General features: G+C 39.3%; 1 protein-coding gene across 4 annotated transcripts in view; it reads right to left on the bottom strand.

Moving 5' to 3' along the window:
* Positions 1-26967, bottom strand: part of PTPRG (protein tyrosine phosphatase receptor type G) — a 721438-nt gene that overhangs the window by 6870 nt on the left and 687601 nt on the right. For all 4 annotated transcript variants that reach the window (XM_036869404.1, XM_036869405.1, XM_036869402.1 and 1 more), the window contains 11 exons: positions 26444-26526; positions 26120-26254; positions 24953-25087; positions 22835-23007; positions 21132-21267; positions 20401-20547; positions 18373-18466; positions 17395-17471; positions 16774-16902; positions 13095-13241; positions 12221-12363 (listed from right to left, as the gene is read on the bottom strand). In XM_036869404.1, coding sequence (XP_036725299.1) covers positions 12221-12363; positions 13095-13241; positions 16774-16902; positions 17395-17471; positions 18373-18466; positions 20401-20547; positions 21132-21267; positions 22835-23007; positions 24953-25087; positions 26120-26254; positions 26444-26526 — 1399 coding nt within the window. The remainder of the gene's footprint in view (positions 1-12220; positions 12364-13094; positions 13242-16773; positions 16903-17394; positions 17472-18372; positions 18467-20400; positions 20548-21131; positions 21268-22834; positions 23008-24952; positions 25088-26119; positions 26255-26443; positions 26527-26967) is intronic.

Raw genomic sequence — 26967 nt, 5'->3', positions numbered from 1 at the left:
ATTCTCCTATATTTTTCTCCTTTTTTTTTTTTTACATGTAATTGTTTAATTCATTGGAATCTTATTCTTGTTTTGATGTAAGGTAGGGGTCTGAATTTAGTTATTTTTCCAATGGATAACCACTTGTGCCAGCATTTTTTTAACATATATTTGCTTTATTAATCCTCATTTTAAAATGTGCTGATTTGGTTTATTTAACAAATAATGTGAACAAAGGTTCAGAAGGAATAATATCACCAAATTCCATGGTTAGACAATGCCACAACTATAGTGCAAATTTTGCTTTGTTTTCCAACCTAACGTTTATAAAAATGGTCATCTTTAGGAATACATACCACACTTAGCTTTCACCATGAATGTGACCTATAAAATCAATTATCAGAGACCACATCCAGGAACCACAACATTGTCTACTTCCAGCTCATTCACAGGATCACTCCCCATGTACAAGCTCTCCTACCACATGGGAATCCAATATTCCATTCCCCACTTTCCATCCATCAGCCCCTAACGTTCCTCATTCCTACTGCCTAGCCTAATATCATCCCCATTTACTTATTTAAACCTATATTTATTAAGACAAATGATTCCTAAGTCTACCTGACCTTTTACTGTATCTCATGATCAAGACACCAATCCCAGTGACTCAAAATTGTTCCCTATTCAGTGGGTGCTTCAGATGAAGCACATGATTAGAATATTGATCCTCTTCTAAATACAGAATCACAAAACCCAGTAACTTCCTAATACATCTGGCAATCCAACTATACCTTGATAACTAGTCTTCTATGCTCCATAAACATGTTCAGCCTTTTCTGAATCTTTTCCATCTCACACATACTCTTTCTTTCACTTTCCACATATGGGATTGACGCCTGCTACATTGACAGATTACCTGAGTTCACGGTTGTTGGGCTGCACGCCACAGGCCTGCAGGCCCTGTACTTGCCCAGCCTCAAGACCAAAGAAAGAGCCCGAGTCAGCAACAGAGACACCGAAGGTTTAATGGATGGGGGAGCTTACATGTCTGAAGCAAGGTCCTGGAGCGACATCCCACTGTATGCGCAGACTGCAGCAGGCAGGACATGCAGGACATGGCAGCAGTCTTTGCTCCCTCTGTGCCAGCATTTTTTTTTTTAAATTTATTTATTTATTTATTTTTGGCTGTGTTGGGTGTTTGTTGCGGCGAGCGGGGCTACTCTTTGTTGCGGTGCACGGGCTTCTCATTGCGGTGGCTTCTCTTGTTGCGGAGCACGGGCTCTAGGCACGTGGGCTTCAGTAGTTGTGGCTCGCAGGCTCAGTAGTTGTGGCACATGGGCTTAGTTGCTCCACGGCATGTGGGATCTTCCAGGACCAGGGATTGAACCCGTGTCCCCTGCATTGGCAGGCAGATTCTTAACCACTGCTCCACCAGGGAAGTCCCTGTGCCAGCATTTTTTATTGAATTGTCTCATGTTTCCTCATTGATTTGAGCTGCCTTTTTAATAGTCTAAATTCTCATATATGCAGCCCTATTTCTGAACTCTCTATTTTGGCCCTTTAATCTGCTTGTCTGCTTTTTTATACTGTATTTCCCCACATTCGTTTAAATTCCCATAGGTTTTTAGTAAGTCTTGATACCTGATAAAGCAAGTTTGCACAATAGTCTTGGCTGCCTCTATATTTATTGTTTCACTTTTAGTGCTTCAAACATACATATTTTCATTTTTCACTTGTACACTCGTTTCCATATACCTCTACGCTTCTACCGCATCCCATCCTGTTTCATGTTGATTGATACTGGGCTGTCAAGGAACACAAAAAGTTTTGTTGGGATTTTGGTTAGGCTGCACTGAATATATAGATAGATCTGAGGAAATTAACATCTTTTTGAGTTTTTCTGTTCATGAACACGATGTCTTTTCTCCATTTATTCAGGGCTTTTATAGTTTTCAATTAGATTTTACAGTTTTCTACGTAGTCTTTTGCCAATTTCATTTTAGGGTAAATCCTAGGTAGTTTCTGTTACTCCAAAGAATGGCCTCTTTTTGCGACATTACTGTTTGGTTTCAGTTGATATATAGGAAAGTTATTGATTTTCACGTGGTGAACTTGTATCCAGCCATGCAGGACTCTTCTTAAGTTCTAATAATTTGTGGATTCTCTGGGAAGTTGGCTACGTCTTTATCTGCTAGCAATGCCACTTGTCTCTTTCTTTTATACTTCTTACATCTTTTGCTTTTACTGTATTGGCTAGGATACAATAGTTTTGCATTCTAACACTGTGAAGAGGTGTCATATTGTGTTCTTTAATGGTAAAGCTTCTAATTTTTTAATATTAAATAAAAATATTTGCTATAGGCTTCTGAGAAGTAACATCAAGTTAAAGAGAATGCTTTTGACTTTTCGTTTGCTAAGAGTGTTTTCTTTTGGGGAAGGGGATTATGAATGGGTGTTATTTTATTGTATGTTTTTGAACATCTATTGATTTAAAAAAAAATTCCTTTAATAATGTTCTGAATTCACTGAGAGCAATTTTTGGTACCATTTAAGCAGCTCTATATTCCTAGGATAAATCTTTTTAATGATGTATATAATTCTCTTACTATAACACACTGGGTTTTTGACAGTATTTTTTTTAGACCTTTGTACCCATATTCAAGTAAGTAACATTGGCTTATACTGTTCCATTCTGGTGCTAGCCTTGTTTGTCTTCTTAATCAAGGTCACATTAAATGTTCTCTCTGTGTGCTGTTGTTCAAACGTAGACTGGTCAAAACTTAGTGGGCCTTAACGGGTTGAAAACTCTATGTGCCAGGCTCTCTTATAAGTACTTTACATGTGTCAACTTAATTCTCAGAATAACCCAGTACTACAGGTACTATTAGTATCCCCATTTTGAGGTTGAAGAAACGAGGCACATCCAGGGGAAGTAACTGGCCAAGGTCTCATAGTTCGGGAGACTAGAGCTTACATTTGAGCTGATACATGTCAATGGCTCAGAACAGAGACTGACTGGTACATTGTGTTCACTAAATATCATTTACTTTGATTAGGTAGGCTTAAAAATTTATTGGTATAGAGTTATAAATAGTTTTAAATGTTTATTTCATTTCCTTTAAAATACTTCTATTGTTTTTAACCTTTTATTAAAGAAAATATCAAATGTATACAAGGCATAGTAACCCTCACTGCACCATCACTAAACTGAAACAATCATCAGCTCATAGCTGGTGTTGTTTCATGTCAATTTCCTCCCCATGTATTTTTTTTTTTTAATGTAAATGACTGCTTATATTTATTTATTTATTTATGACTGTGTTGAGTCTTCGTTTCTGTGCGAGGGCTTTCTCTAGTTGCGGCAAGTGGGGACCACTCTTCATTGCGGTGCGCGGGCCTCTCACCATCGCGGCCTCTCTTGTTGCGGAGCACAGGCTCCAGACGCGCAGGCTCAGTAATTGTGGCTCACGGGCCCAGTTGCTCCGTGGCATGTGGGATCTTCCCAGACCAGGGCTCGAACCCGTGTCCCCTGCATTGGCAGGCAGATTCTCAACCACTGCGCCACCAGGGAAGCCCCTCCCCATGTATTTTGAAGCAAACCCCAGGTATTTTATTCATTAATAATTTAGCATAAAACTCTAAAAGATAAGATATTATCACACCTATGTAAATTAACAATTTTTAAAACATTTGAGAACTACAGATAAATGGTAAATTTTTTTTCTTCCCAATGATAAATTACACCGCCTTTTTTTCACCAATTTCCAAAGTTGTGTCTTTTGTTAGTAAAATTTAAGCAATGAAGTCTGTCTCCTCCTTGCCCCCATTTCATTACTGTTTGCTTTTCTTTTAATTCCTTGTACTTTTTGTGGAATTATTTGGTTCTTTTTCTGGCTTCTCGAGTTGAAAGCTTAGTTTATTTTAAAATTTTTCTCCAATATATGAGGCTTAGGCTATACATTTTTTCTCTGAGTATATATCCTATCAGGTTTTGAAATGCAGTGCCTTCATTATCATTTAGTTTTAGGAGTCCGTAATTTCTATTTTCATTACCTCTTTAAACCATCAATTATCTCTAATTCTAGCCATAAGGACTTCAGTGTCTGGGTATAAGAATTTGGGGTCTCATTTCATTGTTGGTTTCTAATTTAATGCATATAATCAATGAATGTGGCCTTGTATGATATCAGTTTTTTGGAACATATTAAAATTCCATTTATGGTCAGTAATTATGAATAAACTATTTGTGTTTGAAGAGACTATATGGTCTCTCCATAAGTCTCTCTTGGGTACATACTCTTAATATGTATTTATTTATGTATTTAATTTTAGAAATGTTTATTTCTAAATTCTATTTATTTTATTGAAGTTTAGTTGATTTACAGTGTTGTGCCAGTCTCTGCTGTACAGCAAAGTGACTCAGTTATACACATATATAAATACATTTTTAAAAAAATATTCTTTTCCATTATGACTTATCCCAGGAGACTGGATATAGTTCCCTGTGCTATACAGTAGGAACTTGTTGTGTATCCATTCTGTATACAATTGTTTGCATGTACCAACCCCAAACTCCCAGTCCATCCCTCTCCTTCCCCCTCTTCCCCTTGGCAACCACAAGTCCGATCTCTGTGTCTGTGAGTCTGTTTCTGTTTTGTAGATAGGTGCATTTGTGCCATATCTTAGATTCCACATAAGTGATTATCATATGGTATTTGTCTTTCTCTAACTGACTTAGTATGATAATCTCTAGGTCTATCCATGTTACTGCAAATGTCATTATTTCATTCTTTCTTATAGCTGAGTAATATTCCATTGTATATATGTACCACATCTTCTTTATCCCATTCATCTGTCGATGGGGTACATACTTTTATATGTCACTATTAGATCAGCCTTGTTAATTATGGTATTCAGATCTTCTCTCTGAATGTTATTGTTCATTGTATCCTGATAATTCATTTTAAGAACTCATCCCTTTATTCAGTTCTTAGAGAATCTCAGCCATTATTTTTTTTTCAGCTATTAATTTCTTCCTCTTTCATCTTTTTTCTCTCTCCATGGATCACACCCTTAGACCAATGTTAGAACTTCTGTATCTGGCTTCCATATCCGAGTCTGACTGTGGTTTTGTCCATTGTACTACTAGCCCATCTCTCATATTTTCCATTTCTTAGCCTCTAATTTGTTCCTGTTTCTTAATATGTTTTTAATTCATCTCATATGGTCTTCCTTTAGATCTCTGAGCATATTATTTCAAAATCCAATTATGATTGCTCTATTACCTCTGATTCACTGTATTTTTTTGTTCTTGTTCATCATGTTGTCTTTCTTCAGATTCTAAACTGAACCGGGTTTACCTTCTCATTTTAGCAGAGCTAGGAATTCCCCACCCCGCCCCCAATCATTTGTATGGATTTTTTTTCAATAGGGGAAGAACTGAACCCTTTAATCTTTGCTAAATCTGCTCTAGTGAAACTGTTAGGATTTTTTTTTTTTTTTTCCCGCTTCAAGCTAACCATAGCCATACAGATAGGAAAGTCAGGTATTATGTATTTTACTATGCACTGTGCACTCCACGTGGGATTACTCTGGCCTTTGCTTGGGTTGCCTTTCCTGTGTTTAGCCATTCTTAAATAAGTACCTAAATAAAAGGAAGTACCTACAAAATAAGACTTTAAACAGGACTAGAAACTAGGTCAAATCAATCAAATGCATACATACTTTAAAGTATCAGTCTTTAAAGACTGAAAAAATAAAGGCCATTCTCTTTCAGAAGTTTAGGAATTAAGTAGGATTAAAGGATGTTTGTCAAGTTTCATGCATTTGCACTTCAAATTACAGGGACTTGGTGAAAAAGTGATACAGGTAATTTACAACTTAGCTAAAACAAGAATACTGTATAAATTCACTGGTTTTGGTAGTTTGTTTGCCACTTTCTCAAAGGGCCCCACTGAGAGCAATACTTCCTTAACTAGCGCTGTGCTGTTTATTTTCATCTTCCCCTGTCTGTGCCTCAAAGAAATGAAAGTACTTTAAGTTCCCGACATTCAGTAATGTTTTCAGGTGGCTCTGTCTATATTCATTTTAAGACACGTTGGGGTTCCTTGTATCATCAGTGTGTATAATACTTATGGCCATTTAATTACACTTTTTACTACTTCATATAATTACAATTATTGTTGTTTTGCTTTTACGATGTTGTTTTAAAAATCATAACTAACAATGCAATGCAGAGGTATAACCCTGTCACTATGAAGGAAGTGAAGCTTCCCTTCAAAATCATTACGGCAGGAAGGAAAACAGAGCTAAAGCTTCAGTATCCATTAATCCTGGGGAATAATGGAAGCACAAAACCACAGGACTTTAAGAAATTAAAACTTTGGAAGTGAATGAGAAAGTACAGAAAGCAAAACACAGTCCGAAGACAGAAGGGACAGGAGTGCTTACTGTGAAAACCAGTGGGAGGCAGCGTTAACCAGTGGGATTAGACAGATCTGGATTTAACTATAGCCAGTGCCAGCTTCCTGGCTTGCCCCCTGTGCTGCTGTGTTGGGCCTTGTGCTTTGATGGGTCCCCTACTTAGGAGGGTCCTGCGTAAACTAAACTTCTTAGTTTAATGCTCTGGTGTTGCCATCTGGAAAAAATTTTTTTTAATTTTTATTTTATGTTGGAGTATAGTTAATTTACAGTGTTGTGTTAGTTTCAGGGGTACCGTAAAGTGATTCAGTTATACATATATATGTATCTGTTCTTTTCCAAATTCTTTTCCCATTTAGGTTCTTACAGAATACTGAGTATAGTTCCCTGTGCTATACAGTAGGTCCTTGTTGGTTATCTATTGTATATATAGTAATGCATATATTTTAATTCCAATTTATCCCTCCCCCCCACCTTTACCCTTTGGCAACTATAAGTTTGTTTTCAAAGTCTGAGTCTGTTTCTGTTTTGTAAATAAGTTCATTTGTATCTTTTTTTTAGATTCTGCATAGAAGCGATATCATCTGATATTTGTCTTTCTCTCTCTGACTTAGTTCACTTAGTATGGTAATCTCCAGGTCCATCCACGTTGCTGCAATTGGCACTATTTCCTTCTTTTTAGTGGCTGAGTATATTCCATTGTATATATGTACCAAATCTTCTTGATCCATTCATCTGTTGATGGACGTTCAGGTTGCTCCCATGTCGTGGCTATTGTAAACAGTGCTGCAGTGAACACTGGGGTGCATGTTTCCGTTCGAACCATGGTTTTCTCTGGATATATGCCCAGGAGTGGGATTGCTGGATCATATGGTAGCTCTATTTTTAGTTTCTTAAGGAACCTCCATACTGTTCTCCATAATGGTTGTACCAATTTACATTCCCACCAACAGTGTAGAGGGTTCCCTTTTCTCCACACCCTCTCCAGCACTTATTGTCTGTAGACTTTTTGATGGTGGCCATTCTGACCCATGTGAGGTGATACCTCATTGTAGTTTTGATTTGCATTTCTCTAATGATTAGTGATGTTGAGCATCCTTTCATGTGTTTGTTGGCAGTCTGTATATCTTCTTTGGAGAAATGTCTATTTGGGTCTTCTGCCCATTTTTGGATTGGGTTGTTTGTTTTTTTGATATTGAGCTGCATGAGCTGCTTGTACATTTTGGAGATTAATGCCTTGTCGGTTGCTTCATTTGCAAATATTTTCTCCCATTCTGAGGGTAGTCTTTTCATTTTGCTTATGGTTTCCTTTGCTGTGCAAAAGCTTTTAAGTTTCATTAGGTCCCATTTGTTTATTTTTGTTTTTATTTCCATTACTCTAGGAGGTGGATCAAAAAAGATCCTGCTGTGATTTATGTCAGAGAGTGTTTTGCCTATGTTTTCCTTTAAGAGATTTATAGTATCCAGCCTTACATTTAGGTCTTTAATCCATTTTGAGTTTATTTTTGTGTATTGTGTTAGGGTGTGTTCTAATTTCATTCTTTTACATGTAGCTGTCCAGTTTTCCCAGCACCACTTATTGAAAAGACTGTCTTTTCTCCATTGTATATCCTTGCCTCCTTTGTCATAGATTAGTTGACCATAGGTGCGTGGGTTTATCTCTGGGCTTTCTATCCTGTTACATTGATCTATATTTCTGTTTCTGTGCCAGTACCATATTGTCTTGATTACTGTAGCTTTGTAGTACAGTCTGAAGTCAGGGACCCTGATTCCTCCAGCTCCGTTTTTCTTTCTTAAGATTGCTTTGGCTATTTGGGGTCTTCTGTGTCTCCATACAAGTTTTAAGATTATTTGTTCTAGTTCTGTGAAAAATGCCATTGGTAGTTTGATAGGGATTGCACTGAATTTGTAGATTGCTTTGGGTAGTATAGTCATTGTCACAATATTGATTCTTCCAATCCAAGAACACAGTATATCTCTCCATCTGTTTGTGTCATCTTTGATTTCTTTCATCAGTGTCTTGTAGTTTTCTGTACAGGTCTTTTACCTCCTTAGGTAGGTTTATTCCTAGGTATTTTATTCTTTTTGATGTGCTGGTAAATAGGATTGTTTCTTTAATTGGAAAATCTTTATTGTTAATAATTTTTGAGCAAGGGTTCCTACATTTTCATTTTGCCTTGGACCCCACACACATTATGTAGCTGGGACTGGCTCTGACACTTAGTAACTGGATATGTGTGTACACAGGGCCTAATACCTACACACGCAGCCCCCATTTCCTCATGCATGAAGCGGGGATCCTAAAGTTACCCCCCCCAGTGGGGTGATTTTGAGGATTAAATGAAGGACTCGATTAGTTGTGATTTGAAGGTGTCTTTGCAGCAGTTGGTACAGAATGCAGCCCATATATTTCAGCATTTCCTCTGGACTGTCTCAGGACAAAATTAAAATTAACATTTATTGAAGACCCCCAAAGAGCTTTTGCTTATTTGGGCTTTATCTGTCAATAATTACTGTATCAGATGTTAGAACTGAGAAAGTGTTAAAACACAAAACCATGCAAGCACGCATTCCATTAGCTGTCAGAGTGGGGATGTCCTCCTGGGTCACGTAGCTCTGGAAAACTCCACTGTACACTCAAGACAATACGAGTGAACAAGGCAACTGGTATCTTTGTATTATGAAAACAGTTGTGTCCTCTTGGATCTCTTGAAAGGGCCTTGGAGACCTCCTTCCCAACCAGGGACCCTCGGATCCCACTCTGAAAACTGTTAAATGAAATTAGCCCACGATGGCCTCCAACAGGGTGATAGATATAGCTCCACAGTGAATCCACATAAGTATTTGCACAGAAAGCTAGCCTTCATTCTGCAAGTGAAGGTCTAATCTACTAGTGTCTCATAAAACTGTGTAAGAACCATGCTGTGTTTTGAATTTATCTTGTAGGCTCTGTGTTTAAAATTTGACAGTAGTGATACAGATCAGCCTCTGGATAGAATTGTCCTGAGCAGACAAATATAGGATGCCGTGAATAAAGCAGTTTGCCTTTAAGCTGTGCCTGTGCTCAAACAGAATCAGTTTACTTTTTGTTGAGGAAGTTTACCTTTAGATCATTTTACCTAGAAACTTCATCCACCTGGCACACAGCTGTGAAGACCGACCAGATCGACATCACAGAGTTTGTGCACTAAAAGTTCAACTCAACTCTTTGACTTTCAGTGGAAGCACTCAGGCCTTCTTTCCAAGCCTGCCCGCTGCTATCTTTGACAGAACTTAAACTTTGTGTCGATAAATTGGTTTTATAGTTCACAGATGAATGTAAGCAGGAAAAATACCAATAACCAAAACAAAAAGCAAGGCTGTCTGGGGCAAGTTCATATACAGGCACATATCCTGAATAATGCGTAAGTCATCCTAACTTGAAAGCACGGTACCAATTCATACCAATATTTATCCACCACCCACTGTGTGTCACTCTATGGAGAATGGGATGAATAAGTTAGCACGGCTGGTCACAGCAATGTGGGTTGACAGTCATGTGAACAAGTAGTTACAATATGATATGATAAACAGGAATGGCCTTGGTAAAGATGCGATGTTTGTGGATGATCCCCTCTGGTTTGAGTTAGAAACAGTTCAAAGAGAGTGACTTTTGAAGTGTGTGTTGAATAAAAGGGCACTTAGAATAGTATTTGCAGGGCTAAGGTGGGCTGCAGGAAGTAAATCAGTGGAGGACTGGGATGATAGCTGAAGAAGTAAAGTTTCAACTAGCTTGAATTTGGGAAGTGTACTGGTAGGCATCAACAAGACTTGGTGGCCAATGATAACTGGAGGTGAGGGGGCACAGAAAAGGACTCTGATATGTTTCTGGTTTGTACAACTAGGTGGATGGGAGCAGGCTGGGAAGGTAAGTTTGGGTTTATACATGCTAGATTTGAGGTGTGTGTTTGTTGGCCGTCAGGAAGGAGTATTTAGAGGTTCAAAAAGTAGGTAAGATGGAAACTGAAAGGTAACTGGCATTCAGTGTTGTACTAGAGCTAACAACTATTAAAAAACTTCAAATGTGCTTGAGTAATGTACAAAAATAATTTTAATGGAATCACTTATCTCTTAAAGATGGTGGATAAATGAACAAATGCATATCTTTAGGTGGCTTTTAATCCAGCTCACCTATATGATATGTGAAGAGACACTAGTGTAGGATGAATTTGCTCTTTTCTTGCTTAGGCCTAAGAACAAGCTACATTTGATTAATTCCAGAGGTGACACAGTCAACATGTAGCATAAAATAAAAATCACTCAATAAGACAATATACCCCAAAGCTGAATATAGATAAATGAATCAAACAGTTCTGTTTAAATTGTTTAACTAGTTGTTGTTGGTTTTTTTTTTTTTTTCCTTCTTTCCGTCTTCTCTTACCATGAAATATAACATTAGCTGCATTACTGACTTAGGACAGATCCTTGGAGTACTATCAGAACAGCAAAATCCGTCACGGAGCTGGGCAGCAACATTAGAATTTGGTCTGAATTGATAAAAGCTAGTAAAATCCAGAAGGTATATGAAAAGCTGACCCAGATTAGTGGGGGAAAAAACTCTAGAAGCAGCCCTAACTTTGTGCTATAACTGCATATCCTAAAGTTTCGTAGACTCGTAGTAACTACCCAGTTATTCTGAGGTTGACTGTGTTATTTAAACACTACTGCTGGTTGTCACATTTCCAGGGATCTTACTTAGGCTACTTAACTAATCCTAATTCTTCTAATTAAGAGGTCAACATTTTGAAATAGTCACTATTTAAAAAAGACCATCAAACTCTTTGGAAGGAGCCAAACATATGGCTTGCTTCAAATAGGAGAGTACCATGGATTTGAGGTGAAGGTGCTGACCTCAGCCGAAAGTCTTTGTTCACTTCCTGTGACAGCATTAGTTCAAGGATAAGACTTAATGAGCTTTTACTTCAAAATTTACTAATATCTATTCTAGCAGAGTAGATGGTAATTTAATGAACATAATGGATGCCCTGACACGTTGCTGACCAAGGGAGATAACTAACTACCTTAGAACTAGAGACGAGGACGTCTAATTGGTGCCATTGGCTAAAGGTTTGTGAGATTCACAACAGTCTGCAACTGATTTGCAGGTCGAGTCCATCTATGAAGTTTGACTCCAGGTATTCGTATACCATAAGGTATATCTATGACCCCCTTCCTTCTCATTAAAGGGAAAGTGGGCTGGGTTTGAACTCTATTCGGACACTTAGAAGCTCAGAGCCAGGAGCAAGTTATTTGTGCTCTTTGCAATTCATATGCTTTACCTTTAAACTCCCAGAGACAGTACTGTAAACTTCAAAACACACTGTAAACTATAAACATTATCATTAATAATAGTACCTTTTTCATTACTAATCAGCTAATGTATATTTTAAAAGGTTTCTTCCCTAATAAGTGTTTGCTGGAAATCAGTGTAAGGATTTAAAAACAACTAATTAATATAAAGTATTACATTTAAATTAATAGAAATGTAGACATGTTGTAAGTTATTGTTTAATTTGCATTATTGAAACAGAAAACCTCAGAAAGCATGCAGATGTATTTTGGTAGGCTAAGATACAGTACTTTCACCTTTCTAGAACCTACACTCGGAGAGCCTGAAGCCTTTGACAAATTAACACCCAAAGAGAACCCCAACACCTTGCACATGGACACATTAGAAATAAGCTGGACTTGTCACACGCTGAGAGAGGGGGTACGTGTTTAAAATCTGTCTTTCCTCCCCTACTATCGCAATGCAACAAGATAATTAAAAACAGGTGCATACTCATCATGAACGATGGTGGGGCCGTCCCTTGTTAAGGCCTCTTCCTTGATGACGTTGATAAGTTCAAAAGTACTGCTTATGGGGGCATCCGGGTTAGGCCACTTGGGACACTGGAAGTGCCGAACTTCTAGGACATAGTCATCCTACAACCAATACAACACAAGTCACGGCCCATCCTTCATTTCATCCTGTCTATAATCTAATGACTCGTACTTGCCCCTGAGGAAGTGTATACTATAGATGATTGAAGCATGCCAGGTTAACCAAACTGCTGTAAGGAGAAAAATACTAGGGAGGTCTGCTTGACATGAACAAATGAGGTTATGATAGTGAAATAGAATCCTGTTCAGGGAAATATTTTAAGGGACAACAAATTATAAGAGGCTTTATATCCTACTCTCTCTATCTTATCTATAAAAATAAAGAAAAAAAACCCAGGAAGGGGTGAGGACATCATTATTTAAATAAGACAGCTCCCCTCTTACCAACCCCATAGGAAGGTAGTTAATTATGCATCAAAATGTTGTTTACTAAAAAAAAAAAAAAAAGTCTTAATATTATCATCTCTGCAACATATTGCAAGGCTTACATTTCTGATGGCAAAGAAAATACTGAGCTCTAGTATATTGTTTTTATAATTAGGTCAACAGGCCTATTTGTATGCATGCTCAATCAGAGGAACTGCTACATGTCATCTTTCCAGCTTGAAAAAGCAAATATTTGAAGGAAGCAAAAAAGGAAGTGAACATACTTAAGTCATACTCAAATGCCTGCTTGGGCCCGTCTTAAGGGTGGTAAATTACTTCATTATTACTTGGAAGGGTGATCCAGGGCCCAGGTGTGGCTGTTACTGAGGAATTGAGGTTGAGGTTACCTGTGTAGCTTCAAGGATAAAGTCATGGATGATAATTTGTTCTTCATTAGAGAGGCACAGTCTGTCTTTGCTGATAAGGGTGACGGTAAAGGCCTCACAGTTCATGGATTCTTCTCGACTTGGCCAGTATACAAACTCATCTTCAGCCTATGGGGACCAAAAAAAAAAAGAAGGACAAAAATTCCTCTGCAGTGCTGTCAACCATTTGTTTTTGAATTTTCTTACCAAACGATTTCTTTCTTTGCCATTTGCCATACCTCTCAAATCATTTTTTAAATTGGGTTCATAGAATTATTAGCCCGATTAGATTAGCCCTATCTAATCATGCTGAGTTCAGTGGTGGTTGTATTCTATTGTAAAATACGCTTAATAACTATTTCCTAGCACCTCTCACCTATGTCATTCCGACAACCAAAAAACCTCCCTCTGTAGGGGATGTATTACCCCTAGCTGAGAAATGCTCTGTAATATAATTGTCAGAGTAAAAAAGGAGACAGGATCTAGGTCAAGTAATTTTAACTTATTATTTCACAATGGCTTATGCAACTAAGATGTGCTAATTGTTGTTCTGTGGATTATGTTAACAGTTCTACAGTTGATAAGCATTTTGCAAAGGACTTTCGTAAACATTATCTTATTTAATTTTCATAATATGCTAGTCAGCTATTTTTATCTTCTGGCTTTGTAGATGAAAACACCAAGGCTCAGACAGGCCCATAAATAAGCATATTGGCTCTAAGTATAAGGTGCTTTGTAAAAGGAAAGTTAGTCTGTCAGTGTTCGATTTCAAGTCTTTCAGCCTCGAATCAGGTAAGCTTTAAACGTTCATCTATTATTTTTAAGATTAAAAATAAATATTCAGTAACAGAAACTACTATACATAAAATAGATAAGCAATAACAATTTACTGAATAGCACAGGGAACTATATTCAATGTCTTGCAATAACCTATAATGGAAAATAATCAGAAAATATAACTGGATCACTTAGCTGTACACCTGAAACTAATACAGTATTCAGGCTTGATACTTGAATTCTATCCCTGAAAACTATGGAGGCCTAAGAAAAAGAGAACCGTTGCCTAGGCTGGAGACTCTGTGAGAAATACAATGATTATGATGAGCCCCGCCCCCTCCTTTTTCTAATCAGTTCAAATGGCAAATTACAGTTTGCCTGTAATATATACATTTCTATGGGCATTTTCCTGAAAATGCTTAGACAGTACTAGTGAAGTCAGAAATAATTCTGAATAATGTTGAAAACAAAGGTTTTGTTTAATCTTACATTGTTGCATTAGAAATGAGCCAACAGTCCAATAAGACTTATCACCCTTTCAAGTTTCAATATAGCTTATTGCCAAGTACATTTTTATTTTTAAAGCTCAGCATAAGGGGAAACAGATTAGCAACGGGGTTTAGTCTATACAAAAGAAGCCTGTAACTGTCTTGGGTTTTAATACATTTTGCCCAAGGAAGTGGAATTAGGGCCCTTTGAACAGATATTAAAGACATAATGATGAACAAGGCCTCTAAATTTACCCAAATACATAGATTAAGTATAGGATTGGATGTGATGCTGAATAAAGTAATCTATCTAAGGCTTAATTTCCATATCTGAAAAGTGGGAATAATAAAACTATATACCTCAAAGAGCTATTATGATGATAACATGAACTGGAAATTATCTAATTTGCCTAAAGACTGCCAAAGGGATTTTAGTAATGGTGGAGGAACGGCAGAAAAACCTTCTGAACACAGACAGTAAACTAGGGAATAACTGATCCTCTTGACAGACTATGACAAAGAAATGCTACTTCTTAATTCAGTGGGAGCTCTGATCGCATGGTTATTTTGCTTACAGATAGGGCAGAGACGCCTGAGCAGCAGTGACTTTTGGGCTATTCACAGAATGATGGTCTTTGTAACGTTACAGTAGTGATAAATAACAAAGCAAACAAAAAATGCAGAGACAGTATCTTTCGAAAAAAACTACACACTACTGAATCTGACTTCCGACCCCAGAGCTATGAGTGCAGACATGCATGATTGCAGCATAGCCTCCTTGGGCCTCAGAGAGACACCGAGACGACAGGGCTGGTGGCCCTGTTTCGTCGCTGTCCACAGAACACGTATTGACTCACTCAGCAGTCTCCCCCTCTCCTCCCCATACAAATGAGCTCTTGGGTATAGTGACTGTCCTCTGTTAAGTGAGGGTAACAAAACACTGACTCATCCAACAAATGCACGTTTTAACAACCCTAAGTGCCTCCAATTTCCATATGCCGAACAGAGTAGACCCCTATTGCCAGCTAATTTGAAAATTTACACTCCAGTTTTTAGCTTAAGATTCTCAACTTTGTTGCCATTCTATCACACAGAAGCAGTCTTGGTATTCCGAAGCTGGAGCAGAAAGCGACAAAGTGAAGTTCCTACTGACTGGGCACACAGTCAAATGCATGTCATCAAGACTAGGGGTTCACTCACATGCTGTTCTTTCTTGATTAAAAAACTCACTACTCTGACACTCACGGAGGCAGATCGTTTTTGTTTTTGTTTTTACTTTGTGCGCTTACAAGTCCTCATAGTAACTTCCGAAGATGCAACTATTTCGAAACTTAAAAATGCAATGAGAGCTCAGCAGAAATAGTTACACTTATTTTCATAAGCGTGCTCACCCTTCTCCTCTAGGGTCTAGAGACCTCAATAGGGAAGGAGTAAAGGGAGAAGAAAGAGGTAGTAGCTTAGTCAAGGTCTTAAAAAGCACCATCAAGTCCGAACAAAGAAGCCTTTCCTAATCTCCCTCCCTGTAATAGATCGGGCTTGCCTATGGACTGGGGGAAAATTATCGATACATTATTAGTACTTTTGATACCGTTTTTTTTGCTAGGAAACATTTCTATGATGTGGCGGCGCTGGACATATACAATAGCAAAATGAGACAGGTGACTCAAGTTCCAATCCTGGCTCCCATGATTCGTATATGCCCTTGGGCAAGTTACTTCCCTCAGTTTTCTCAGCTACTAAAGGAGATGCTGAGAGTACCTGTGTCATCGAGTTGTAGAAAGGATTAAAGGAGTTAATACACGTAAAAATATAATCAATAAATGTTAACTACTGTTATTGTTCATTTATTTTTCAACAGTGACATACAGCAACTAAGAGGTCGGCTTAAAGTCATGCATTAGTGAGGTTAGAAAAAGGACCTTCTTCAAAACCTTCTGGCCTTCCCTTGTAGCTCAGTGGTTAAGAATCCGCCTGCCAATGCAGGGGACATGGGTTCGAGCCCTGCTCCGGGAAGATCCCACATGCCGCGGAGCAACTAAGCCCGCGCGCCTAGAGCCCGTGCTTCGCGACGAGAAGCCACCGCAGTGAGAAGCCCGCGCGCAGCAACAAAGACCCAACGCAGCCAAAATAAATAAATAAAAACCTTCTCCCACACTGCCATGTACGGTACAACTGAGGGGTGATTGATATATCACCAGCATTAGGGATCAGTGCTGATCCTATTGGAACTGATAGGGTCAGGAATGGTGAGACTAGGAAAGGCACCTGTGCAGACATACACGATGAGAAGTCTGAATTCCCTCCCTAGCATGTACAGACACTGTAGCCCTGTGACAAGGTAATTTATGCTGTGGCCTCCCGGGCTCATTAATATATAGCAGATGTGCTTTACTTACCAAGCTCTGGTTGTCTGGCAGCATGACAATGATCTGTGCGTTATGATCCCAAATCATTCGCCAGAAATCTTTCGTAGTATGTGGCAGAGGATGCTGGGTTATGATAAATTCATTGCTCCTGTAATAGCCCTTCAGTTAGGAAGACGAAAAACCAGTGATTATGAGTGTTTAACTCTGCAGCAGTAAAATATATTCATGAAATAAGACCAGCACTGTTTTGACCTCACGAAAATAATCAAAAGAGGCATTCAGTGCATTTGGCTAATTTTTAGATGTACTTCTCCTAACACGTATAGACAGTTTTCTCTCCACATCCGATGCACTTCTAGTTCCCCCTGCTGTTTTTACTTGACAGCAATTTCAACATTTATTCCAAGACTAGATGGGTGAAATTCACGAAAAGATTAATTCCTTAACAAGCATTTTTGTTAACTTAAGCAATTTTTGTGTCCTCACCGATTAGGTATCCTTGGTTAGAGGTTTCCAGATACAGAAATCTCTATAATTTTGATATTACACATCAAGAAATTACTTGAAAAATGAAAGTCACATAGGTGGTATCTGCTGTTTAGCACCTTTCAGTTTAATTGACTTTATTTATAATTAACTGTTGACTCTTACCATGATATAAGAAGCATTAATGTAGTCTGTTCCTTTCATTCCAGGCAACGGTGCAAGGCCCACTCGAGCACGCTCAGCTATGACATTGAAAAAACGAAAACACCACATTTGCCTCATTACCTCTCACCACCAACAGCACTTTCTGCGAGTTACTTGGTGAGTAACAGAGCTCTTTGGCTCCCCTTTCTTTTTAAGACTTACCTATATTTTTAAACAAGCTAGAGCATTATCAGCTAAGGAAGAATGTAAAATGAAATTCTGCTGCATGTGCCCAGCAGGACCCAGACGTTATAGGAATAACACTTGACTGTGGGAGAGGCTTTCCCAGCAGATCGCTAAGAGGATACTCTGTATGGAGACGACACAGGGTTTCAGGTCACTCTTGACTCTGGTTTGATATTCCTACAATTATACCAACGTTTTGTATTTTGCTCTTTTGCCATCCCCTTACTCCCTATCTTTTTTTTCGGGAAGGGCTTAGAAAATATTGGCCTCTTTCAGTAGAGAGAATCTCTCCACTGATCACCCATGCCTGTGTCTACAGTGTACTACACACAGTATCCACTGCTGTGTCCCAAGTTACTTATGCAGTGGTCACCACCTACCAACAGTGCCTTAGTCTCAATAGCCAGAATAATTCAGTAATGTAGTTCCAGCTGTGCAGATTAATCCAGGACTCTCTGTTTTAAGAGAGCATTAATGCCACAGCGATAATGACTTCACTTTTTTTTTAAAGGTAAGACATGGTAGAAATAATCTAACTCTTGAATTTCGAGGAGAACTGAAGCTAGCTTTCATGTCACATAGACGCAGCAACTTGCTGGTGCCGACACCCACCCCTCCCGTTTTGATCAAACTGCTTCAGTTGTCCTCGGCATAACTTTTCCCCTTGGTAGTGGCTGCCTCTTTACCTAACAAACACGCAAAATCCAAAGAAAAAACGAACACAGGCAAGTCGAACTGATTTTAAGATCTTACAGGGCACGACCGAAGAGTTTCTGTTCTTTTCTTTGTTACACTCTTTCTGAGCACTGAAGCATTCCACGTATTTTGCATTACATTGTGTGACCAGCTGAAAGAAAAGCAACATTTTAGCCTTCATTCAAAGGATTATAATTGTGCCTGTGTTAACTAACTTACTGTGGTAATCATTTCTCAGTATATACATAACTATCAAATCATTACATTGTAGACCCTAAACTTAGAATTCTTTGACCTACATGCAGCATTGTCTATCTCAGTCAAGCAGGGAAAGACAACAAAACAAAAACAAAGGTATAATTGATAGCATCTGTTTGATGATCTGGCACAAATAACTATAATCAGATTACTCATGAATTTTAAACATTTTTGTATCCCAAAGGACACTTTTTTGTGTTTCAAGAGTGGTAGTTTTTTCAGTTGTCTTAGTTGTTTGCATGCTTGTTTTATTTACTATTAGGCCTTAGGTTTCTTGACGACAGGCACTATGTAAGCAGCATTTGTTGAATTAACGTGGGTTTCTCTGTTGATGATGTCACTGATTCCTCACAGCCACATGAGACGGAGGTGGCGCTATACTAGCAAAGACGGCTTCGTGGTAATAAGAGCTAATCCTGTTTCTTGAAGGTAAAGAATTTACTAAGTTCTCAGTAAATGTCTGTCTGTTAAACTGAACTGACATTGTTCTAAGGCTGTTATAAATAATTAGCCCAGTAGTTTGGTTATTCTTCCTGTGTATATAGCTTGGTTGAATCATTCTGTCAATCTCTTTTGGGGGGGGTGGGGGGGGGGGTCCATCCTAACAGAGTATATGGGAACGGTCTCCTTCTCTCTATGGAGATGGATGTAGTTTAAGTTTCTATTTGTTTTTTATTTCTATTTAAGTTCTAACATGGTTAATGCCTGTAAAGGAACAAATGACCTGGTTTCCTTTGATGAATTTTTAAAACAGTGTATAAACAAATGTTGCAGAAACAGAAAAGGCAGAATTTAATTAAGAATTATTGGTACTTAATTTTTTTAAGAATTCATTTTAAACATTCAAAATGAGACACTATGTCCTCACTATTGATTACCTCAAATGGTTTGCAGAGTAGTAAGGATGTTACAAAAGGAGACCTAGAAATTTAAAATTGTTATAACTAACTGAACTTGGTGAAATTGATGTATTTTTCATTTCATAGCACTTGTTATCATTTGCTTGACAGTCTCATTTCTTGAGCTGAGACTCGAAGGTTTCAGTGTCTATGGAAAGTTTTACCATGAAAACGAAAACTGCAGAGATTCATCTCATTCTTTCCATCTTGACACAAAATGAGAAATTACATATAGAACAATGTGCAAAAAAGCCTGGTTTTTTAAAGTCTAATGAGAGACTACGAAATAGGAAAGCACTTAGTTTTTTAAAGTCTAATGAGAGACTACGAAATAGGAAAGCACTGAGCTTTCTGATCTTACTTAAATAGTTCTTATAGTCTCTTTTTTCACTTTTATTTCACTCAATTCCATATAAACCTTCACTGTCTTTACACCCCATGCCCCTATCAAATAAAAAGAATAACCATTTAGGAAAAGTTAACTAAAGTTTCTTTAGTATTCCATAGTAACTAGATCTTTTCTAGTTTCTAAATTATCTGCTAGGATAGTCATTCAAAGAGCTTTGCTTTTAAGATAACGCCAACAAATAGCCGTTCTTCATCAGGGTAAGAGAGATTCGTTCAGAAAAAAATACAGAGGATATTTTTTGGACTGGAACGACTGACAGAGTACTATGTCATTGTGGCCAGGGGCAAATGTTAAAGTCGTAAACTGCGCAGAAGAAAATACAGCACGGCACTATCTACTTGGAAACCAACAATTCATTCGTAAGTCGAAACTTGATCTTCCCATGGATTACATCTGAGGAGTACAAACAGCAATCCATTTCAGTCTAGACATTCATGCAAAAAAGACATGACCTTCCAAACTCAAGGCATTTCTTTACCTCCTTGCTGCTTTGCCAAAGAAACGTATTCAAAGCACTACCTTGAACTGTTTTTCCAGTCGTGTCTTTCCTCCTGCTCCTGGTATGAGGATACTGTTAACGTAGCTATGCAGCTGACTGGAAGATACTTCAGTCTCCTTTCCAAGAATGGCTTCCAACAAGGCATCATGGATGAAAATGTACTGCTCCTAAAAGGCACACGACATGGTGGTCGCTGAGGAGACCTGGGACGGGGCAGCCGCCTCTGTCCCCCGCGTGAAATCTACCTTAGGTGAACTCTTCCCCTAGCAGTGACCCCCCCCCCCACCCCCAGGGAATTCCCTCATGCATTTACAGCCAGGGCGTCGGCTCCAGTCAATACTTCCTTCCTTCCTTGTCTACCAGAAGTTATTTTAGGGTAGGGACTGTGTTGCGTTTAGTTCTGTATTCGACACCACGCCCCAAACAAAGCAGTGGGAAAACGTGTGTTCAGTGAAGGGCTTCAGAACCATTCTCGCGTATATATCTCTCAGGCTAAAAAACAAGGTTTAACCGCCCCCAGCATGGAGTACACAGCACAAGAGAAAACTGTATCTGCTTCATTTTAAGATCCACACAGAAATGGACGACTGTGAGCCAAAGAACGGTATCCCGGTTAGGACATCTTCCAACACAAACCTGTAAATTCCTTCCAGCCTCAAGAGAATGCATACGTCTCCTCACTCTCAGTCATTCAACTTTCCGTTCAAGCGTGTGCTGGAATCACATGAGAACCCCAGCAGCCCCTCCTCACCTCAGTCTGGACGAGGTAGTTGCGCTGTGTCCTGATATGCTTCAGGAATCCCAGGACATTGACTGTGCTTTTGTCTTTGATCTGTTGCAGCATGCTGTCGATCACAATGTAGGTGCCCGTCCTGCCCACGCCAGCACTGGGAGAAAGGCAGACACTCAACTAGTACACCTGCTGCTCTACCATGTCATGAACCATGGATTACAAAAATTATCATCTGAGTCTCCAACGCGCTGAGAAATAACCTACGTCAACTACACTAGGTTCTCTCAACAAGAGGGTTATGATACACGGATAGCATCCAGAAACCTCAATAGGATCCTTCCTCCCTCATGAGTCTTGATGGGGAGGGAAGACTGCCCTTCTACCATACATAAAAATATAAAATTAAATGTAAATAAATAAAAATAATATATAGAGTTACATATTTGCTTTCTCAGCCTTGCTTGCAGCTCCAGCAAAGGGTTTAACTCTGTGATGCCAGGGACCGCAAGGTGTCTCTCCTGGCAGTAGCCATCTCCGCACCAGAACCACCCCTGCTGAGGCATTGCCCGGTTCTCCCGCTCCCCCAGGGATTCTGGGAGAATGCACTATCCTTTCAATAAACCCCCTTTCTGCACCACTCCCCCCCAGGGTGCTCAGTACTGGCAAGTTTCTATTTAAAGGGCTACTTTCCTTTAGTAATCCAGGGGTAGGAGAATAAGAGCCCCTCTAGAAAAGCTGGCCTCTTCAATTCCCATTTCCTGATTGTTATTTAAGCAAAACAACACAACCCAGCCCAGGGAGACCTGAGTTCTGCCGTATTGAACCACAGGCTTCTTTTGGCAGAAACCTGCCGCCTCGGGTTCCCCATCTCACACAGTTTTGTTGATGATACCCAAGTGCTTTGATTGATAGACCTTCACCTCTATTTTAGTGATTCTAAGTGGGTGAGCAAAAATGTAGAGTGCTCATGGGACTTTAAACAGAAGATGGGTTCCGACGTCTGCAAAGGATCTGCTCTGTGGAAGCACGTTATGAGAACAGCCCCAGAGAAATGCTGAGAAAAGGCCGGGCAGCTATGTAACATACATCACAGAATAAGCAACATCTATTTGAATATCAAAGTGAAAAAAGCCCAGCAGTCCAAATGAAACACAATAAAAGCATTTTTATAACAATCAGCTAAGGTTGTTTAAGGTAGTTAGTTAAGATGGGAAAACAGGCTTTATCTGTGCTTTAAAAAAGGTATTTTATATAGCATGCATAAGCTGAAAGCCTTTCACACGTAAACTAAATATTATCATTTGGAGGAACCCTACAGAAAAGCCATGTTCAAAAACTCAAAATCTCTAGAGTGGAAAGTTCTAAACTTGTGTGTTAAGGTTTCTACATATTAGGAGCTGCCAACAATTTCCCTATAAACACTGGGGATTTTATCAGTAATAAGAAGGTGTTATAAAAACTGGAAACTCATCCTCTAAGAGCAGATTTTGTTTTAACCTCAGAAGCAGCAGGTGGTTTCTTAATGTGAGGGGACTACAGTGACTTTCCATAACCCTAACAGGTCTCATTGGTCCCAGTTTTCAGCGTAAGACTCCATTTCTAAATCAAACAAAGCAGCAGCAGGGCCACAGTGGTCCAAGTTCACACAGCCCACACCCGCTGCTCTGCCCAGTTCAAATGCTGAATCCCAGGCAGAAGAAAGGGGACGTCGTCGGCCTCACCTGCAGTGCACCAACACAGGGCCCATTTCTGGAGTCCGGGCTGCTGAGGACCTCCTCACGAAGGTCAGGACTGGGAGGGCATACTCGGGAACTCCCATGTCAGGCCACTGCGTGTAATGGTACTGGATCACTACCCGTTCATTCTGACGCCCCTTGGGATTTCCCTTCTGACCCTAAGAGAAGGGTGAGAAAAGATGTCTTTAAGCTGAGAGTGGGCATTCTGATAAAAATCACATAAGGATGTCAGCAAACCTGACCTCTGTTCCCATTTGCCTTAACTGCCGTCCCTGGGGTTGGTTTTTTCCTCTCTGTGGCCCTCTCGTGCCCAAAATGGAGACATGACCTGGGTGCATGAGACGGATCAGACATCTCTTGGAAGAGAAAATGGGTTAAGACTGTACCAAGAATGAATGTTTAATAGCACTTTGTAATTTGCCTACAAGGCCTCCATTTCCTGACTTCCTGCCCCAACTCATCTGACTGTGGGCCGGGACTCACATTCTTTCTCCACTGTCCGGATTGGACCTTTAGGAGCCGAAGGGCTCGTGCTGTACACTCTCCAGGAAGTGTGGGGAGGATCCTAAGTGACAAGTGGTTCTAAATCTCTAGAGTCAAAGGCAACAATCAATTTATCTGTCACTTTCATAAAGGAAAACTACTCTGAAAAGTTCATTTACGTGGCTGCACTTTTTACACTTGAACCATTTTGGATGAAAAATTTCCCCAAATAGATCACTTGCTGTGATTTTTTTTTTTTTTAATTACCAATACCTCTAAAATAAAAAAAAATTTTTTGATGACTCAGGGTCATTAATCCATTGACACTGAACCTTGTAGGGTGTCTGGCCCTGTGCTATAAGGCCTTTGGATGTCTTTGATTTCTTAATTCTTCTGTTACCTCTCATTTTCCTATTTCTTCCGCATTTGCAGTTACTACGGTCAGCGTGCAAAACACCTAACATTCCTATCTGACTTCCTCCTCTGGCTTAAGCTGTTTCTAAAATAAGAGTAAGTGGGCCGTGTTTAAATAACCTGAGGTGCTTCCGTGAGTAATGGACACTGTACTTCATGAGTATAAACTGGTTATTGGTTAGCTTGAGCCAGTTAACAGCGCTATTACAGAGAACACAGATAAAAACAGTGCAGCTGATTTTTATATACTTCTGCTATTCTTGCAGAAAAACTATACACAGAAAGGACTGTTAACCTTGGGTCACAAATGGGCTTCAGAGCCATTGACAGTGCGTATAAAAATCTCGGTAAATGTGAATTCTTCTGGGGCAAGAGGGAGACGGTTTTATCCCATTCTCAAAGATGCCCAAGACTAAAAAAATAAATTAGGAACCACTGCTACAAACAACTCCCATACCTAAACCTCTGTAGAGTCCTACTTCACATTTTCCTAATGAGCATCTGTCTTGAGTTCATAGTACTGCTACAGTGATCTATGAGTCTCGATGGGACAGTGGATTTTCAACAAGAGAAATTGAGATAGCTTGAAAGCACCATTTCCACAAGGTGTAATTCTCAGGATGGTAACAGTTCTACTACAGAGAAGGGTTTTATTGTTAAGTCACATTAGGAAACACGACAAAGTTATATCGGTTTCTTAACTCTAGCACTCTGGGTACTTGTGTTCCTTGTAAATTTCTAAGGGGGAATACATACTCCATGGCATTCATTTTCCATACTTACTGAAGCACAGAATTTGATTTTTTGCAAGCATCTTGCAGGGCTAGTATCCCTTGGGACACACTTTGGGAAACAATGCTTTAAAGCTGTCAGAAAATTGGAATTAAAAAGCTGAATCACCAGACAAACAGATGCTGCCATATTTGCTGGTTACCAAAACCTCAGAGGACCTTTTTTTCCCCCCCAAATGAAGCCTCCTTCATGAAGAGATTAAAGAACTCAATCAGGCCGTTAAATTCTATTATGTGCTTTGCCAGTATCTTTCACACCATACACTGATGTCAATCAAAAGAGTTGTGAAAAAAATGTTTCAAAAATACTTTTTTAAAAACCAAGTTGGTTATGAGAGTTGGCCTTAGTCGCACAGTAATTTTCATACTAGTTTAAAGAGAGATGCCCTGGCAGCCCACCCAACTCCTTCAATACCTTTTTCACTTTTGTATTTCGGACTGAAAAACGACGAACAGTATAGCAGGCGTGTACTTTTGTGCTCTTCAGTGTGACAATAATGTTTCCATACTCCTCACTGTTCTCTGTGGGCCAATACTGATCACATTTTCGCTGCAAAAAAGAAAAAAGCTGTAAATTATAACTGCAACTGATGCACAATTCCAATGTTGATAATGTGGTTTCAAATGACGGTGTTGAGACACAGGCCATATTACCACGTGGTTGACTAAAAAAGGAATGCATGGGCTGAAGTCCCTGCAGGCAGATGTGACCTCTGAAGAGGTTAATCTTGGGACACATTTGGGCAAGATCATTTGAGAAATGGGCCTAGTATTCGTGATCATCCTTCAACACATGATGTACTTTAAAAGAAGGTCTAAGAAAAATCCTGTATATTTGACCTCTACGAAATGTGGGTAGGATATGTTATCAAGGGAGTTTAAGTATCATTTTGGGAGGCTGGCCTGCATTCACAGTTAACACAAAGTCTTTTGTAACTGTGAGAGCCTTTGTGTTAAAAACTGGGTCACCAAAGGCAAAACAGGGATTCCACCATCCAAGTGAAGCAGTAGTGATTCTGAGTTACCAACCAGAGCCTGGATCCTTATTCCAGCTTAAATTCACGTCTAATGTAAGCTCATAACCCAATAAAGTTAACATATGAATCATCATCTTAAAAAAAGGTTCTCTTAGTCACGGTCAAGGTGTTTAAGCAGTCTTTACTCCCCCCAGTGTGAACTATTAGTAGTTCCTTGACTAAACTGTTTCTTCCAACGTCCCTGCTTTTGTTCTTTCTCTCCCAGATACTTAGAACGTCCCTCCTTCTCTTTTCTAGCCTGTGTAACTCTTCCTCCTCCTCTTTCACTGTTCAAATCTCACCTCAAATATTAACTAACTCTTTAAAAAAAAGCTCTGTACTAGAGGATGCATTCCTGTGCTTTGCAGCACCCCCCTAATTAATACCCTATTCACCTCGATCATCATGTTTAATCCACTCTGGTAAGTGCCTAGCTCACTCTCCTGGCAGGGAGGACACTTCTCATTTCTCTAACTCTTTCGGCCTTGCCAAGTTTCTACCCTACAGCGGTACTCCACAAATATTTTTTTGAATGAAGGTACACGATTAAGCCAACAAGTTCTTACTCTTCCTTTTTCCACAAGGTTCGTAATCATGACAATGATTCCAGTGTTTTGTTCCCAAATCATCCTCCAGAAATCTTCAAACGTAGACTTTAACGGTCCCTGGGTGGCGATGTAGGCTTTCGCTTTGTTGTAACCCTTCAAAGATGACACAGCACAAAGTAAGATGAAAGCAGTATCACAGACCAGTTAATAATTCAAGTGCCTTCCGTATTGAGTAGGCTGTGCTTCTCGTGTGAGCTCTGTGCGGTATGAAAACACATTCAACAGTCTCTGCAGCACTCTTCATTTATCAGAAACAGGTTTATAAAAACATTTCTGACTTACATCGACATAGTTTGCATTAATGTAGTCGCTGTGCTTAGAGTCTTTTCCTGGTAAAGGTCTTAACTTCACCCTACTGTGATCATCTACAGAGGATAAGAAAAAAAAAAGCAAAAACAAAATGTATAATTCAAAAACTAGCAGCATTCTAAAGCACAAAACAAGGCAAAGAGGCAACATGGCATCTCCCAGAGTGGCCCGAGAAACCTTCTGGCAGAAGAACAACTAAAAATTCAAAGCTACAGCATTCAAACCCATCTCCAAACCATAGGGACACTCCTACCTCATGCTCTGACCTGTGAGTGCTAATATGCAAGAAATGCAAATTGTGGTCCTTATTAGTTCATGTAAAACAATTCAAGTTGCAACCCTCCCAGATTTCCTCGTCCTATATTTTAAAACCAGTTTCCAAGGCCTTTGATTACTCATGCCCCACCCCCTCCCCATTCATACAAATATAAAAAGGTGATTTTATTAGATCAAGTCCAGAACGTCTATTTTCCGGAGGTGCCATTGCTAAATTCAGT

Source organism: Balaenoptera musculus, chromosome 11 (assembly GCF_009873245.2).
Source record: "Balaenoptera musculus isolate JJ_BM4_2016_0621 chromosome 11, mBalMus1.pri.v3, whole genome shotgun sequence".
NCBI lineage: Eukaryota > Metazoa > Chordata > Mammalia > Artiodactyla > Balaenopteridae > Balaenoptera > Balaenoptera musculus.
This window is presented reverse-complemented; position numbering and strand designations above follow the sequence as displayed.